General features: G+C 38.7%; 1 protein-coding gene across 1 annotated transcript; it reads left to right on the top strand.

Moving 5' to 3' along the window:
• The first annotated feature begins 4956 nt into the window (after nt 1-4956).
• On the top strand, nt 4957-5961 carry LOC120526540 (trace amine-associated receptor 4-like). Its single transcript, XM_039749703.1, has one exon. The coding sequence runs from the start codon at nt 4957-4959 to the stop codon at nt 5959-5961; it is 1005 nt and encodes a 334-aa protein (XP_039605637.1).
• Nucleotides 5962-19778: the final 13817 nt, after the last annotated feature.

The following is a 19778-nucleotide window of genomic DNA, read 5'->3' on the forward strand; positions in this document are numbered from 1 at the left end:
TAAGTTTCATTTGGCTTTGCCGTTCCTCATTGCACTTCTGCATCGCTTTCAGGGTTCTATCTTTAAGTATCAATTCCCATCTATTAAACATTTCCATTTTATATGGCCCTCGACTACAGCACCCTTGTGCATTTCTATATACAATCTTCCTAACTTCTTGTATTTCACTCATATCACCAGAGCCTTCCACATGCCCCCGCTGTGTTTATTCCATCGTTAACATTATTTTTTAAATCTAAACCTGTTTTATGTTCTATGTATCGTCTTGGTGAGGCCTTTTTTTTTTTTTTCCTTGGTACGTTATCCGAAAACAATCCTCTGAACAGAGGCTCCTCATTCACACCCTGCTTTTTTAATTTCTTTCTTTAGCGAATCCCTGACCGGGAAGTACTTTCCCTTTTTACTAAACTTCCACCTCTCCCTACTAATTACTCCGTCTCATTCCAAGAGGCGGTCTTATTGTTATGTCTCCAGTACCTCTCCCGGACGGTAAAGCAGTTGTGCTCACCAGTCACCGATCTTATTCCTGTCTGCAATTCACACCTTCACTCAGGTTCTGTGACAGGAGGGAAACTGTTTGGGAGCCAAATAAATTGTGGAAATAACACCCGAGGAAGACAGGAATAGTTCAAGCAATTAGTCTTTATTCAGTCACAGATGAGTACGTGGATTCATGCCTTGCAAAGTAGAAGAGCCAAGATTTCTGGTTTCAGTCGGCTTTAATATTCAATTACCTCCCTCCGAAAACAATCCTTCCAACAGTGGATTTTGGTTCCCTAACAGAATTTTAACCGGTTTACTATTTGTTTTTCCCATTATTGGATAGCACCAATACTGCAAGGTATAAGGTTTCGGCCCCTGCGGTTTTCTGCCCCCGGTCCCTTCCATTTCCCAGGTCACTATCTGCTGCTTCGTGGCATTAGCAGATTAACAGTCTTGTTGGACAACTGGGTCTGGGGCTTCAGCTTTTCAGTGCCGACCCCCTTCTTCAGTCGTCTAACAGCTGGTTAACGCTAATGGTTTCCACAGCAGATAAACCCGTTGGAGCAGAAATACGACCAGACCATAGAGGCAAAAGAGTCTCACCCTTCCGCAACAGTGCTTTGGTGTCCTGCCCATGAGGTGTTTTCCCTCCTATCTATTCTTCCCACTCCACAACTTATTTAAATTTTTTTTTTTCTCAAGCCGGTTAAAGACTCCATCCCATTTCAGACAGCGTACTAACTAAGCATTCTCACCACCTCACTTATTTGGCGCCCAGGTCAAATGTGCTCTTTTTCTACTTTCTGTTCTTCCCACCCCTTCTTTCTTTGATATTTCTTTCAGTTACTAGGGGCATACTCACTAGCTATTCTGGCACCTTTATTTCCGTCTGGAGGCACCTTGATCAACTAAGACTATCTTTTCCAGTCAAGAAGACCCCAGGTACTCACCAAGAATTTTCCTTCCGTCTGGAAGATCCTTTCAGGAAAAAGTCAGAGGAGGAAAAGGACTCCCCATGCAGGACTCGCCCGAGGCAGGCCAGTCCTAACTTTTTCCGGAGCTGGTCCTCCTGATCCGTCCGGAATCGGTCCTTTTGCTGGTCCTCTGGACGATTCCACTCAAGGAGTCGCTTGGCCATCTCTGTCCCCGTACAGGCCACCAAAGACTGTGGACACTGAAAGTCGGTAACAACAGGCAACAAACACCAATTTAAAGCAAAAAGCAATTTCTTTATTCTTGATGAGTCAAAGAGACTGCAGCCCCTCTCAGCTCAGTGCCACTGACTGGTCAGATCAGACAGCCTGGAGCCTGTTAGCAGGGGTCCTCCCTCTTTATACCTAGTTTTTTATTAAACAAATAAAAATATATATGGAAGTTCATTTTAAGGTTATACATAAATTACCACAGCTTGCTACTCTCTGAATTGGAATGTGCACATTGCTTCTTTCAGATAAAGAGGTTATCAGGGCACTCACAGTTTTAAGAAATATGCTCAAATAGTTTTAAGCACGAATTCAGAAATGGTCACAACTGATTTATAATATTACAGGGTGTTCTGTTAGTATCAAGAGGTCAGCAGTTTTCTCATAAAAGAATGCAAGTTAGTCTCTTAATTCTGTGCACAAGCTTAATTCTTTTTCTACATAAATGAAGAACAAATCATATCGTTTTGGTTTTTTTTTAGCATGATTAATACATAATGCAGTTATTGGTATTGTAAGTTAACTACTTATAATCATTACAGTGAATAATATTTCTTCCTCAAATACAATTCAAAGGAGGTAATGATCAAGCCTTCTAACACAGAAGTGAGGCCTCATCTGGACTACAGTGTACACTTTTGGTCTCTGAAGTACAAAAAAGACATAGTAGCACTGGAAAAAGTCCAGAGAAGAGAGACTAGGCTGATTACTGGACTGTAGGGGATGTTATGAGGAAATATTAATAGTGCAGAGCCTTTTAAGTTTAAGCAAATTAACATAATTAAGAGGAGTCATGATTGAAATGTGTAAAATTCTAAAGGGAACTAGGAAAATGGATCAGGACTTTTATTTTAAAATGAGTTCAAAAGAATATGAAGGCACAGTTGGAAATTTGTTAAAAGTAAATTTTGCACATACATTAAGGAGTTTTCTTCACACAGAGAACCACAGACACATGGAATAAACAATTAAATAGTGCAGTAGACAGTTGGCTTTTGCGACCTTCAAAACTTAGCTTATTGTTATTCTGGAGGAATTAAATAGATAAGACTGGTGAGCTTTGTTGCGCTAAATAGCATGTTCTCATCAAAAAATGTCTGATGTTTTAATGTTCTAAATGATTTATGACTTTTAAACAGGTTGTCAGTGAGAAGGATTTAGGAACATTTATTTGTACATAAACATTTTAGAAATAATTTGCATTAACAGAAGCTAACTGAATGTTCAAATTAGGACTACATACTTTATATAAAAGAGGCTCCAGGTTTCTACAAAGAGTAATATTAAATATTAAAAAAGTACATTTAAAGCAACAAGAAATAAAATCTTGTGAAATCTTCTAAAAGTGTAAGCAAATTAGAACAGAAGCAAACTTAAAGGAGACAGCGACAATGGCACAATGTATAAACATTCTTACTGTGTTTAAGTGAATTTGTCTTTAGGTGTTATGGTTTTGCTCTAAAAATCAGTGGATAATTGCTCAGTTAAAAATAGCCAATTTTGTATTTTAGCTTCGTTTCTCCTTATATTTGTTCCATGTGATTAATATAGTAACACTAAAGACTGTATTTATAAACATACATCACCCTGGCTTTGTTCAGAATAATCAATTTGTCATCTTTATGTTATAAACTTATCAAAAAAATTAAAGGAACACTTTGAAAACACATCAGATCTCAATGGGAAAAAGAAATCCTCCTGGATATCTATACTGATATAGACTGGGTAATGTGTTAGGAACGAAAGGATGCCACATCGTTTGATGGAAATGAAAATGATCAAACTACAGTGCCCTGAATTCAAAGACGCCCCAAAAATCAGAGTGAAAAAATTATGTGGCAGGCTAGTTCATTTTGCCAAAATTTAATTGCAGCAACTCAAAATTGTACGCAGCACTTTGTATGGCCCCTGTGTTCTTGTATACATGCCTGACAACATCGGTGCATGCTTCTAATGAGATGACAGATGGTGTTGTGAGGGATCTCCTCCCAGATCTGGACCAGGGCATCACTGAGCTCCTGGACAGTCTGAGGTGCAACCTGGTGGCATTGGATGGACCAAAACATAATGTCCCAGAGGTGTTCTATTGGATTTAGGTCAGGAAAGTGTGGTGGCCAGTCAATGGTATCAATTCCTTCATCCTCCAGGAACTGCCTGCATACTCTCACCACATGAGGCCAGGAATTGTCGTACACCAGGAGCCACTGTACCAGCATAGGGTCTGACAATGGGTCCAAGGATTTCATCCTGATACCTAATGGCAGCCAAGGTGCCTTTGTCAAGCCTGTAGCGGTCTGTGTGACCCTCCATGGATATGCCTTCCCAGACAATCATTAACCCACCACCAAACTGCTCATGCTGAATGATGTTACAGGCAGCATAATGTTCTCCATGGCTTCTCCAGACCCTTTCACTTCTGTCACGTGCTCAGGGTGAACCTGCTCTCATCTGTAAAAAGCACAGGGCACCAGTGGTGCATCTGCCAATTCTGGTATTCTATGGCGAATGCCAATCGAGCTGCATGCAGCTGGGCAGTGAGCTCAGGGCCCATTAGAGGACATGGGGCCCTTGGGTCACCCTCATGAAGTCTTTCTGGTTGTTTGGTCAGAGACATTCACACCAGTGGCCTGCTGGAGGTCATTTTGTAGGGCTCTGGCAGTGCTCATCCTGTTCCTCCTTGGCCTCTCCAGCTCTCCTAGAGTAACTGCTTGTCTCCTAGAATCTCCTCCATGCCCTTGAGACTGTGCAGGAGACACAGCAAACCTTCTGGCAATGACACGTATTGATGTGCCATCCTGGAGAAGTTGGACTACCTGTGCAACTTCTGTAGGGTCCAGGTATCGCCTCATGCTACCAGTAGTGACACTGACTGTAGCCAAATGCAAAACTAGTGAAGAAACAGTCAGAAAAGATGAGGAGGGAAAAATGTCAGTGGCCTCCACCTGTTAAACCATTCCTGTTTTGGGGGTCATCTCATTGTTGCCCCTCTAGTGCATCTGTTGTTAATTTCATTAACACCACAGCAGCTGAAACTGATTAACAGCCCCCTCTGCTACTTAACTGACCAGATTAATATCCCATAAGTTTCATTGACTTTATGCTATACTCTGATTAAAAAGTGTTCCTTTAATTCTTTTGAGCAGTATATATAGTAAATATTACATGAATGTTTTTCTTTTCATTTCAGTCTTGCTTGTGCATCTTCTAATTATTCATGTGTGAATAATCTACTTTGCAACTCATTACATGAGCATTATCCACCATTACTGCCATGGAGGAAGTTGAATATTGCTTCAAAAATGTGAACAACTCCTGTATAAAGGTTTCCAGATCATTGGGAGTTAAAGCTGCAATGTATGTAATTCTTATGTCAATCACAATCATCACTATTTGTGGAAACTTGATTGTAGTAATATCCATAACTCGTTTTAAACAGCTACATTCACCAAATAATTTCCTCGTCTGCTCCTTAGCAACAGTTGACTTTTCACTGGGAATATGTGTGTTGCCTTTTGCTATTATGAGAACAGTTGAAACATGCTGGTATCTTGGGCCAGTTTTCTGTCAGCTTTTACTATGCACTGATAATTTGCTTTCATATGCTTCAATTTTCCATTTATGTTTCATTGCTATTGATAGGTATTATGCAGTGTGCAGTCCTCTAACCTATACAACAAAGATCACATTTAGAGTGGTTTACATATTTATAGGTATTGCATGGATACTTCCAACAGTATTCAGTTTTGGTTTAATTTACACTAAAGCCAATGTTCAAGGTATTGAAGATTTGGTTGTGATTTTGTCTTGTGAAGGTGGTTGTATATTAATGTTCAATAAGTTATGGGCTGTACTGGCATCAGCAGTATTTTATATTCCATGTGTGATTATGATATCCATTTATACAAAAATCTTCAATGTTGCAAGAAGACAAGCCAAACTGATTAAAAATATGGAGGAGAAAATTTCGATTGAAGAAAGAAAAAGGAGAGAGAATCAAAAAAGAGAACAAAAGGCCGCTAAAACACTTGGAATAATTGTTGGCATTTTTTTACTTTGCTGGCTTCCTTATTTTATAGATGCTCCTATTGACGTATATATCAATTTTGCAACTCCAACAGTTGTATTTGATAGTTTTGCATGGTTTGGATATGCGAATTCTGCCTTTAACCCATTGATATATGCCTTTTTTTATCCTTGGTTTCGCAAAGCCCTTAAGCTTCTTATAACATGCAAAATACTGAGTCAGAATTCATCAAAAATCAGATTGTATATATGAAACAATTGTCACTTTTTTATGACTGCAAAAGAATAGACTTGCATATTTACTGGAAAGAGTTAAATGTATTTAGTTTTAACGGACAATATAGAAAATGTGAGTTGATTCCTGAAATCAATAAGACAGATACCTTTGGCATTTAATACTACAGATCACAACTGTGGCTTAATCTGACACATTTATGACAGGCAAAAGAAAAGTAAGACTAAGAGCAGGAAAGTGTAGGGTATAGTATATTTCTTCTTTTATTCCATACACCGATTATTTTTTGCATCTTTTACATCTTTGTGTTCAGAAGTAATAAATACTGCTTAAAGATAACCATGCATACAATTAATCAATACTGGAAATGTATTAAAAAATAAGCCCTAAGCAGATTCTCTTGAATTTTGTTTTGTCATGATACATTCACTGGAAGAACCACACAGAAGGAAAAACTTACATATTGCTTTATTTAGAAAAATTTCACTCTTTTATTACCTACTGTATGAATGTAACTGTTAAGCTAATTTATGTTACTTACTCTGAACCATATTGGATTAATATGATTTTGCTGATCATTTCAATCTAAATTAGTTGAATTTAAGGACTGTATAAAGATGTTTCTGATAAAAACAATTTTGTTGGAAATCTTTTTTAATAAATTCTATATTAGTTTCTAAAATTGATTTCAAACAATTTAATATGTTTAAAATAGAAAAAATATCCTTACTTAAAATGTACTGAATTTTGGAAAAAAAGCAAAACAAAATCAATCTATAGCTGGTTAAGAAAATTCCCCTTTTGATTTTGTAACCTTTACTTCACGTTAATGACTAACCAGGCATCTTCTATGATGTGAGGATAAGGTATTAAAGTTTTTTGAATAGTTTAAACGGTTGCAGGTAGAAGGTGAAGCACAGAAACAAATCATTCTTTTGTATTGTTCTTAATATATCTTTGTTGTTTTCTTCTGCAGAATACATAAGTAGTTCTAATAAATTCTTCAGACACTTCAAAGCTAAATTGTCACTTGTTGTTCTTTACTGCTTACTTTGCAAATTTTCACCTACTATTTTCATGGCTGACTGTTTTAGAGAGATTCTACTAGTCACTAAGGATTTTAATTTTTATTTAAATTATTTATTTTATTATTTTTTTTTGTTTAAATACAAACTCTATGTCAAAGAGTGGCACTAAATAAGTTTTGTCAACTTCATTGAATATTGAAGATTTATTCAAGAGTCATATATTTAAAAGGACCAAACCCAGTGCCAAGTGCCACACCATATTCGCCCTAAAGGCAACAGATATGAAAGGATTATTGGTGACACATGCATGTTCAGTACCTGAAATTCCCAGTGTGAATTTTGTAATATTAATGCATAATTAGTTCTAAATTAGCTTTTATCTGTGCCATTGTGTACTGGAAGAAAAATACTATTTCTTTCATATATTAAACCATGTCACATCCTAATCTAAATTTCCTTAAACTGAAAAGTCAGTTTATATACAGAGTCAGGCATATCTTTTACCTAGTAGCCCAGTAGTCATTATAGTTGCTTATCTTTGCATTTTCGCTACTTTTTTTTGGTATTAGTAGACCAAACCATAAAATAATATTCCAGATTATGGTTTATAAGTGTTGTGTACATTTTAAAAAGGTCTTCTTTGATTTATAATCCTCATAGTATACTTTCTTACCCAACTACTAACTTTATCTTAATGACTGCTGTATACTGTCTACTTTCTCTCTATGCTGTGGTTTCTATTACACACCTGAAAGAAAGAGACAATATATGTGAAAACATCATCGCACAAATCCAATATTATTTGAAAACGAACAGCGTCCGATCAGCTGTAAAAGTATGGCATTTCTAAATGTTTGCTTTTTTTCAGTCTGATTCTCTCAGTCAGACTGTATATTTGTCTCTTATTCAGTGCATGCAAGAACATGCAGGTGGCCAGATGCTGTGTGCTACAACATGCTGGCGGTGATCAACACACATTTTAAAAAAAGAAAGAGACAAATATATGTGACGTTTTGAAGAAATCATTTTATGACATGATTTACCTTTATTTATTTACTTACTTCCTAAAGCCTAAAGTTACAAGTAGTGTGCAGAGGGCATGCTCAAAAATGTGTGTAATGCCATGAAAAGTGCCTGCTGACACTTTAGTATGGAAGCAATGGTATGTGCATTCTTGCTCCGAAGTAGAAGGGAGCTTACCTCTGTTACAGAGCGTCTATGTGAAAACAAAGGTGTCAGATGTGGGGGTGGGGTGTGTTTGGGCTTGTGAACGCGGCCGAGATAATAAAACTGACTAAAAAAAAACAAAAAACTAAAGCTAACTTTTACAAGTATCATAATTTACACCGACTGTTACAGACTGAAATCAAATGTATGTTATAATCCTAAAATAGTAAGACTAAGAGCAGTTTACTTCTCAAAACGGAGAGGTGCAGGATCGAACTCACAACCTTTTGATTCCCAGTCAGCAGCTGATTCTATTGCACCACGGAAGCAGTCATAATAAACAGGTGTCAATGTCGCAATTTAAGGCGGCTTTTTGTTTCTGCAGTTATATTTTTGAATAAAAGCACAACTGTTGTGTTAGATTTGTACCTTCTGTGAAAGTATTTCTTTGATACTTCAGACTTCATACATTATATAGTTTATGCCTACATTTTGTCATCTACTACTAGAATATAAAAAACGTTTTAACAATGTGTTTACACAGATTACTGTAGAAACGGAACAGACATGAAATGTGTGTGATCCAAACAACGATCTATTATTTCCACTCTAAAACTCCACTTCACTCCCAGAAAATCAATCAAGGCATGAGCTGGGAGAAGTTTGTGCGTGTTCTAAGTCGGTGGGAGAATGGAATAGCCGGCTACTTGTTGCTTTTCTTTTATCAGCACATTTAGATGACAAAAGACGCTGGCGAAGAGGTGAGAACGGTTTTAAGAAGCGATTTAAGGTGGGACGGATTTACGAGTTTTTTCATAGGCTCTGGTAATTCTAGTGTTAACTCACACTTCAATATTACTATATTAAGCAAGGACAAGTACTTTGGTAAATTAGCCCAAATTAACACATTTTGTCACTTGAACTCATACTTTATAAACCTCCTTACCTTCTGCAGAGTCTTTCTCAGTGTCCTAAATGTTTCCTTCATCACTTTCCATGTGGCATTTTGTTAGGAAAAGCAGACAAAGACTCAATCTGTTGCAAAAACATTTCTGCTGTGCACAAATGGCACAGATTTAAAGCTGAAGCCACCTTCTCTATACTCAGTCAACTGTGTAGATGTAGAAAGAAAGAAAGAAAGAAAGAAAGAAAGAAAGAAAGAAAGAAAGATGCACCAGTGATTATACTGTAGATCATTGAAGCACATTATGTTTATGTTTATCAATAAATTAGTACAACAATCATACAAAGACATCTGTATGAGGAATGCATAATGTCTGTACTAGCGACAAAAATGGAAGAGTCCTGAGATATCATAACTAATGAGTTGTAAAAGGATTTACACTATGTCAATGAGATTATTATGGCTGAACAATTAGTTGGTATCAGGAAAAATTAGCAGTGCCATCACATATTTACAGAAAATATAGTAGGGCACCGTATGACTGATGCAAAGACTTGTTGCATCTTGTGTAGCTTCTGGCCACTTCCTGACAATGTTGTTGTCTCAAGATAATTTGTGCATTCAAGGAAGGAAAACCATCCATTTTTCTAAACCCGCTTATCATGAGCAGGGTAGTGGGAAAGCTGTAGCCTATCTCAACAAGCATTACGTGTAAGAAAGAAAGAATCTTTGGACATGAAGCCAGTGAATCGCAGCAAAGGAAACCCTTTTCTACAAATGCAGAATCAAGGTTCATCAAATAGACTAATCATACTGTAACTGAAAACTCACAAATTGCACACAATGAAATTGACAGTGTTAAATGGTTCCTTTAACACTATAAGAGTCAATTAACACAATGTTAATACAGGGACGCCGCAGGGGACTGTACTTTCTCCGGTCCTGTTCAATCTATATACATCAGACTTCCAATATGATTCGGAGTCCTGCCACGTGCAAAAGTTCGCTGATGACACTGCTAATGTGGGCTGCATCAGGAGTGGGCAGAAGGAGGAGTACAGAAAGTTAATCAAAGACTTTGTTAAATGGTGCGACTCAAACCACTTACACCTTAACACCAGCAAGACCAAGGAGCTGGTGGTGGATTTTAGGAGGCCTAGGCCCCTCATGGACCCTGTGATCATCAGAGGTGACTGTGTGCAGAGGGTGCAGACCTTTAAATATCTGGGAGTGCAGCTGGATGACAAATTGGACTGGACTGCCAATACTGATGCTCTATGTAAGAAAGGTCAGAGCAGACTATACTTTCTGAGAAGGTTGGCATCCTTCAACATCTGCAGTAAGATGCTGCAGATGTTCTACCAGACGGTTGTGGCGAGTGCCCTCTTCTACGCGGTGGTATGCTGGGGTGGCAGCATAAAGATGAAAGACGCCTCACGCCTGGACAAACTTGTTAAGAAGGCAGGCTGTATTGTAGGAGTAAAGTTGGACAGTTTAACATCTGTGGCAGAGCAACGGGCACTAAGCAAACTCCTGTCAATCATGAATAATCCACTGCATCCACTTAACAGTGTCATCTCCAGACAGAGGAGTAGCTTCAGTGACAGACTTTTGTCACCGTCCTGCTCCACTTACAGACTGAGGAGATCGTTCCTCCCCCACACTATGCGACGCTTCAATTCCACCCGGGGGAGTAAATGCTAATATTAATTTTATTTAAATTTTTTTTAATTTTTATTACTATTTAATTTAATATTGTTTCTTTGTATCAGTATACTGCTGCTGGATTATGTGAATTTCCCCTTGGGATTAATAAAGTATCTATCTATCTACAGTGGTGTGAAAAACTATTTGCCCCCTTCCTGATTTCTTATTCTTTTGCATGTTTGTCACACAAAATGTTTCTGATCATCAAACACATTTAACCATTAGTCAAATATAACACAAGTAAACACAAAATGCAGTTTTTAAATCACGTTTTTTATTATTTAGGGAGAAAAAAAAATCCAAACCTACATGGCCCTGTGTGAAAAAGTAATTGCCCCCTTGTTAAAAAAATAACCTAACTGTGGTGTATCACACCTGAGTTCAATTTCCGTAGCCACCCCAGGCCTGATTACTGCCACACCTGTTTCAATCAAGAAATCACTTAAATAGCAGCTGCCTGACACAGAGAAGTAGACCAAAAGCACCTCAAAAGCTAAACATCATGCCAAGATCCAAAGAAATTCAGGAACAAATGAGAACAGAAGTAATTGAGATCTATCCGTCTGGCAAAGGTTATAAAGCCATTTCTAAAGCTTAGGGACTCCAGTGAACCACAGTGAGAGCCATTATCCACAAATGGCAGAAACATGGAACAGTGGTGAACCTTCCCAGGAGTGGCCGGCCGACCAAAATTACCCCAAGAGCGCAGAGACGACTCATCCGAGAGGTCACAAAAGACCCCAGGACAACGTCTAAAGAACTGCAGGCCTGACTCGCCTCAATTAAGGTCAGTGTTCACGACTCCACCATAAGAAAGAGACTGGGCAAAAACGGCCTGCATGGCAGATTTCCAAGACGCAAACCACTGTTAAGCAAAAGAACATTAGGGCTCGTTTCAATTTTGCTAAGAAACATCTCAATGATTGCCAAGACTTTTGGGAAAATACCTTGTGGACTGATGAGACAAAAGTTGAACTTTTTGGAAGGCAAATGTCCCGTTACATCTGGCGTAAAAGGAACACAGCATATCAGAAAAAGAACATCATACCAACAGTAAAATATGGTGGTGGTATTGTGATGGTCTGGGGTTGTTTTGCTGCTTCAGGACCTGGAAGGCTTGCTGTGATAGATGGAACCATGAATTCTACTGTCTACCAAAAATCCTGAAGGAGAATGTCCGCCATCTGTTCGTCAACTCAAGCTGAAGCGATCTTGGGTGCTGCAACAGGACAATGACCCAAAACACACCAGCAAATCCACCTCTGAATGGCTGAAGAAAAACAAAATGAAGACTTTGGAGTGGCCTAGTCAAAGTCCTGACCTGAATCCAATCGAGATGCTATGGCATGACCTTAAAAAGGCGGTTCATGCTAGAAAACCCTCAAATCAAGCTGAATTACAACAATTGTGCAAAGACGAGTGGGCCAAAATTCCTCCAGAGCGCTGTAAAAGACTCATTGCAAGTTATCGCAAACGCTTGATTGCAGTTATTGCTGCTAAGGGTGGCCCAACCAGTTATTAGGTTCAGGGGGCAATTACTTTTTCACACAGGGCCATGTAGGTTTGGATTTTTTCTCCCTAAATAATAAAACCATCATTTAAAAACTGCATTTTGTGTTTACTTGTGTTATATTTGACTAATGGTTAAATGTGTTTGATGATCAGAAACATTTTGTGTGACAAACATGCAAAAGAATAAGAAATCAGGAAGGGGGCAAATAGTTTTTCACACCACTGTATCTAAAAATGGAGCCATATTTACACGTAAAGGGTTTCTTTAACACTATTTCATTGTGGACAAAACCTTCGTCGCTGGAGGGCCATACACTGTTGTGACAAGAATGACACTTAGACATCATAAAGGTTTGGGGCAGCCACCCGTATAATGTGCCTTGGCTGCAAAAAGGTATTTTTAAAGGTTATGGGTTATTCACTCAACTGAATCCAAAACAGAACTACAATATTGATTCAAGATGGCAGCTTTAAAGGCCAGTGTAGGAAGTGACATCATCAGAGGTGGGACTGGAAGTGACACCATCAATGGCACCGGAAGCGGAAGTGATGTCATCAAGGGCACCGGAACCCTGTGGGATTTCCCAAGAATGGTCAGCAAGAGATCAAGAAAGAAAGTTAGTGCACACCACCGCCCCCTGGTCAGAAGTGGAATTGCCATTATTCAGGCCCTTTAGTTGACTCCTACTCGCACGCGTGTGACACTGTATAGTGCTGTAAAGAGCTGAATTTGATGCTTGTTAGAGGCACAGAACACAGACATAAGCAGAAAGTCCACTCAGCTGGTGCTTATTTTTGCTGTTGCACATTCACTTTCCAGTTTAAAAAGTCTCTTTCTTTTCATTTTTTGCCTTCTCCCACAGCCCTTAACACAGCTAATCAAAATATAGAAAGCGCTACTGTTAAGGTAAATGTTATGCCAAATTTAAAACACAAAGAACATTCAAATATTAAACTTAGAAATGTGTAAATATTTCACAAATTACTTAAATTTATCTGACTGCACCTTCAATTTCGTTGTTCCTTTGTAAAAGTGACAATAACCATAAGATCTATTTACTGTATCTATCTATCTAAATTAGAACTTTATCTGTAAAATATGATTCTACACTATGGTGCTTTGGCTGTCAGGCAAATACAAACATTGGCAAATGAGTAGTGTACTGAGGACATAGTCATTCCTATCTCCCATAATATTGTAAAACGAATGGGGCAGAGAGAACACTGCAAATTTGTTTAACTTAGAGTGGAAAGTTGGAGTATAAATGTGTTATCTAAAAAAAGAAAAACAAAAACTCTTTTTTACTATTTCCTCCTCACTTACTTTGTAAATATAATTGCAATTCTAAACGTTATTCAAAGGTTATTTAGAGGGAGCAACACTAATCTTAACACTAGAATTACCAGAGCTTACGAAAAAACTCATAGATCTGTCCCACCTTAAATCACTTTGCACCTTTATTTATTTATTTACTTCCTACAGCGTAAAGTCACAAGTAGAGTGCAGAGTTTCCCAAGTACATATACAAAGTACAGAGATGGCAAAAGTGAATTCTTGCTCCGATAAAGAAGCATCTTCATGATCTGAGTTCACCTCTGTTATACCACATCTTTACATGAAAACAGCAGTGTCAAACACAGTTGGGATCGTGATCTGGAGAATAAAACTGAATAAAAAAAAAAACAAAGCTAACCTTTAGAAGTATCATAAATTACACCAGCTGTTACAGACTGGAATCAAATATATGTTTTTATTACAAAATAGTAAGAATACGAGCAGCTCACTTCTCAAGACGGACTCGTCCAGGATCAAACCCGTTAAGTTTTGAGTACCAGTCAACAGTTGATACCGTTGCGCCACCGAAGCGGTCATAGCAAATGTGTATTAATGTCGCACCCTAACGTGGGTTCTTTTTCTGCAGTTGTATTCTTGAATAGAAGCACACTTGTTCTGTTATATTTTTACCTTTTGTGAAAGTGTTTCTTTGATATTTGGACTTCAAGCTTCGCACATTATACACTTCATGTCTACATTTTGTCAATTATTACTAAAACATGAAAAACGTTTCTGTTTTAACGATGTGTTTACATAGATCATTGCAGACACGGAACATACATGAAATGCAAGTGTTCCAAATAACAATATAATATTTATAAAAGGTGTCATTTTGCTTGACTTATCACTCTATACAACTCTAAGCAACTGACACGCAGGTAAACAGACTTGAGCTGAGAAAACTGTGCCGGGTGGGGGGATGTGATAGCAGGCTGCTTGCTGTTTGCTGCTTATCAACACATTTACAGGACAAAAGACGCTGATGGAGATGTGCAAAATGATTTAAGGTGGGCTGGATCTATGAGTTTTTTCGGAGGCTCTGTTAATTTTAGTGTTAATATTAGTCAGTATTGCAGTGCTTCATCTAACCCAGCCACAGGAAATGCACAATCCAGTGTGTTTCTTCATGCCGGTCCCAAGCCCAGATAAATGGGGAGGGTTACGTCAGGAAGGGCAGTTGGTGTAAAATTTTGCCAGATCAATATGTGGGCAATACCAATTTCCATACTGGATCGGTCAATGCCCGGGTTAACAATAGCCTCCACCAGTACTGTTAGCCAACAGGGTGCTGGCGGAAATTGGGCTACTCTTGACCAAAGAAGAAGAAGAAGAGGTAGGAGGAGAGATGGAATGTAAATAGAGTGGAACTGAGGGGAAGAACTTTGAATGTTGGCAGTATGACTGGTAAGGGGAGATAGTTTGCCAATATGATGGAGATAATGAAGGTTGATATACAGTATTGTGCGTGCAAGAGACTAAATGGAAAGGGAGTAAGGTCAGGTGGTTTGGAGGTGGATTTAAATTGTTCTATCATGGTGTGGAAGGGAGAAGAAATGGGGTAGGGTTATTCTGAAGAAACAGTATGTCAAGAGTGTTTTGGAGGTGAAAAGAGTGTCAGAGAGAGTAATGATTATGATGCTGGAAATTGGAGGTGTGATGATGAAAGTTGTTAGTGCCTATGTTCTGCTAGTTGGGTGTGCAATGAATTAGAAAGAGGATTTCTGGAGTGATTTGGATGAAGTGATGGAAAGTGTACCCATGGGACAGAAAGTGGTGATTAGAGCAGATTTCAATGGACATGTTGATGAAGAGAACAAAGGAGATGAAGAGGTGATGGGCAGGTATGGTGTCAAGGAAAGGAATGAAGAAGGTCAGATGATAGTGGATTATGTGAAAAGGATGGACATGGCTGTGGTGAATACATATTTTAAGAAGAGAGAGGAACATAGGGTGATGTACAAGAGTGGAGGAAGATGCACACAGGTAGATTATATTCTATGGAGAAGAGTCAATCTGAAGGAGATTGAGGACTGCAAAGTGGTGGCAGGGGAAAGTGTAGTTAGGCAGCATAGGATGGTGGTCTGTAAGATGAAGTTGGAGATCAAGAAGAGGAGGAGACTGAGGGCAGAGCTAAGAATCAAATGGTGGAAGTTGTAAGAGGAACACTGCAATGCTGAGTTTAGGGAGGCGGTAAGACAGGCACTCGGTGGTAGTGAAGAGTTACCAGACAGTTGAGCAACTACAGCAGAAGTAGTAAGGGTGACAGCAAGGATGCTTGGTGTGGCATCTGAAAAGAGGAAGGAGGAAAAGGAAACCTGGTGGTGGAATGGGGAAGTACATGAAAGTATACAAGGGAAGATGATGGCAAAGAAGTGGAATAGAGATGCAGAAAGCAGACAAGAGTACAAGGAGATAAGGTGTAAGGTGAAGAGAGAGGTAGTGAAGGCTAAAGAAAAGGTGTCTGATAAGTTGTATGAGAACACTAAGGAGGGAGAAAAGGACCAATAACAATTGGATAGACAAAGGGACCGAGCTGGGAAAGATGTGCAGCAGGTTAGGGTGATAAAGGATAAATATGGAAACATACTCACAAGCGAGGAGGGTGTGTTGAGCACATGGAAAGAGCACTTTGAGAAGCTGATGAATGAAGAGAATGAGAGAGAGAGAAGGTTGGGTGATGTGGAGATAGTAAATCAGGATGTGCACAGCTATGAAGAGGATGAAGAATGGAAAGGCCGGAAGAGGATGAAGAATGGAAAGGCCGTTGGCCCAGATGACACACCTGATTTTTGCTGATGACATTGTGATCTGAAGTAAAATTAGGGAACAGGTGGAGAAGACCCTGAAAAAGTGGAGATATGCTCTAGTGAGGAGAGAAACGAAGTTCAGTACACTGTAAAAAATTCTTTTGACTTTTTGTTGTCATAACTCTTAATGTTTTGTCAAGTCAATTTAGAATCACTAATGCTGTTAAGATAACCTAATAATGTGTGTTTTTCTCCTGGAAACTAACATTACGTTTTTAATTAATTGAAACAAATTATTATTTTATGTTGGTTCCACAATAGGCATTCGTTAATTCTGCATTTGCATCATCACGTTGCTACATGCACAGGTGGAATGCTAAAAATCATTTCATGTTTAAGGAGAAGACGCCATTTTATTTCGAAGTCAATAATCCAAATAGACAATATCCTGGTTTAATAGTAAGTAGAATGTCACAGTTATCATTTTTGGAACAGTTTCAGTTTTTATTCCATGGTGAAAAAAATTTTAAAATGTGGCCATCTATATAATTATTAACACTAGTAAAACCGGCATGGCATCGCGGGGCAGAGAACTGCTTTAGTATTTATTAGTAAAACACCAACACATTTTTTTCAGCAGGGCTCATAAAAGAATACGCAGTAAAGTAGAAACTTATTTTTATGGTGACATGTTACATAGCTTTTGTGTGTCTGCATATGTACATTCTTAAATTTTGCATCATTTTACCGGGAGAGAGAACAAGCAGCTTTCCCAAGTTGATTTCTTGCACGGATAAACCCATTTCCGTATTTAATTGTAAAAAGCAAAATTACAGTTTTCGATCATCTGGAAACATGTAATATTAAGTCAAAGCAATATTTTTCTGTAAAGTGACTTGTTCATAATATTACAGCATTACTGTAATATTTCACGGATTATGTCGGCAAATGTTAGGCAGCATGATGTACCAAGTTTCTTGCTGTATACTGTACATCACCAGCTTGGAATAATTTTTGTGGCTGGTGTGCACTGGATTTTGTTATTTTGCTTTTTCACTGCTATTTTGCTGCTTATGTGTTTTCTGCTCTGCCGTTACACGTTATTTGTGTCTCACAGCTTCCGTCTTGTTTTGTTTTCTATTCAGTGTGGGGCAGTCGCTGTCTTTTGGGTAAATAACTTACTCGCTATGCTAAGTCAGTGCTTGAAGTTGAACAGTTAAGTGGCGTTGCATCTTGACGTGTTGGCTTCTTCTTCGCACATATATAACGAGATGCGTTATGCACTAAACAATGTTCATCCAGAGATGGGTAGTTCAGAGCACTTACTGATACACATTACCTATGTCGGTTTCTCCATTGGAAGTGCGAAAGTTCATCCAAAGTGGAACAGCACCTGTATCAATCCACTTCTGGCAGTGTGCAGAGTGATGTGATAATACTGTCACCACTGAGTTTGCACGTTATGGGCATGAGGATATTAGTCTAGTTGTAGAATCTGAACACGCCGCAGTAGATCTTGATAGACCATTTGATGAAGAGAATGAATTCCAGGAAGATGTTAATGAAGACTCAATAAGGCGAAGTCTTGCTTCCTTGTTTTTTACGAATGCAAACAGTTCTGCATGTTTCTAAGTCAGCAATTCAAAAGATAGTGGAAGACCTTTATCAAATTAGCGTTTTAGCTCAAGATTCTGCCCATAGGTCAATTAGAGATGTATTGCAAAAACATAAATGTAACCTTGATAGCTCAATACTGACTGACTTTTCTATAAAGAAAATTTCACATTCATTGAACCAGTTGAGTACATCCTAGATGCTGCTAGAAAGAGAAACTTTATTTATGTGCCAGTAGTAAATGTTCTCACATAGTTACTAAATCGAAATGAAGTACTTGATAAAGTTCTGACTGAAAGTAGTTCAAGCTCACCAGCTGGTCATTATAGATCCTTCCATGACAGTATGATTTGGAACCAAAACCAACTCCTTGCTGGAGATGAATTTCACATTGCTTTGGGATTTTATATTAATGATTTTGAAATATGCAACCCTTTAGGTCCGGGGTACTCAATAGGCGGACTCCGGTCCGCATCCGGACCCAAATACGGTTAAATCTGGACCGACGCCAAAACAAACATGCAAATTTAATCATAATCCACATGAGTTCTCAATGAAGTGCACAATTGTGATTCCGCGCGATATATCTTTGAGGTTTCTACTCGGCTTGGCTGCTTCATCTATGTCCAATCACAGCAGCTGTAACAGTATCGTCATAGCAACTTTCCCACTACTCCCCACCTCCCCCCCAATACTCGCTCGCTCGCTCATTCACGGCAGCCAGATTTATGTACCGGTCACGTGCTCTGGGTCAGGCCGGTGAACAGGCAGTCTCATCACTCGCGGGCAGTGCAAATTTCGATAACTGAATTTTTTTTTTGCTGACTGAAAGTGAAGATGGCTGGCTCAAGACAGTACATTGATAAGAAAAGAAAAGTTGATTTTGAAAACCGCGAATTTAAGAGTGAGTGGACAGAAAAATATGCGTTCGTGCTCCCCGTGGGAAGCAGAAAACCAATGTGTTTAATCTGCAACGAGACGGTAGCAATAATCAAAAGTGGTAATGTGAAACGCCATTATGAAACCAAGCATGCTCATTTCGAACAAAATTACCCTCAGAACTCAGAGGTAAGGACCATAAAAATAAACCAGTTGAAATCATCATATGAAGCTACAAGCAGTGTAATAGTTAGATCAGCCACACAACAGTAGCGGGCAACAGAAGCCTCACTAAGAGTAGCATGGGTCCTGGGAAAAAACAAGAAACCCTTCTCTGATGCTGAAGTAGTCAAAGAGTGTATGAGTGAAGTGGTGACTGCTTTGTTTGAAGGGACTCAAAAGGATGAAATAATCCAGAAAATAAACCAGGCTTAGTAAAGGCAAGGTACTGGAGCGTTTTTGGGCACTGCGGAAAGAGCTGGAGACATTTCTGTTGGATCAGAAGAGTGCAAAAGCCAAACCGTTTGTGGATTTCATGAAGAATGACGAGAAAATGGAAATTGTTGCTTTTCTAACGGACATTACTTCCCATCTTAATAACCTTAATATGAAGCTCCAAGGCAAAAATAGCACAGTGTGTGACCTCATGTTAGCTCTCCGTACTTTCCAGAGGAAGCTGGAGGTGTTCAAATGTGACTTACAGCAGGACCTGCTTTACTTCCCAAGACTTTTGGATCAGACTGCAGGAAAACATCACCATCACAATTATGCTGAATTCCTGGACAGCTGATTAAAAATTTCTAAACTCGCTTTGATGATTTCCCTTTGAGAAAACAAGTCTTGATGTGCATCGAAAATCCATTTCTTGTCAAAAATATTGCAGAATTCTCAAATGAAGCCACAAAAGTCTTCCAATGGGCCAGTGCTGCTTCTCTGCAAAC

This window comes from Polypterus senegalus, chromosome 3 (genome assembly GCF_016835505.1).
Source record: "Polypterus senegalus isolate Bchr_013 chromosome 3, ASM1683550v1, whole genome shotgun sequence".
Lineage (NCBI taxonomy): Eukaryota > Metazoa > Chordata > Cladistia > Polypteriformes > Polypteridae > Polypterus > Polypterus senegalus.

Excerpts from the sequence above, each read along its gene's own strand:
- LOC120526540 (XM_039749703.1), top strand. The coding sequence starts at position 4,957 with ATGGAGGAAGTTGAATATTGCTTCAAAAATGTGAACAACTCCTGTATA.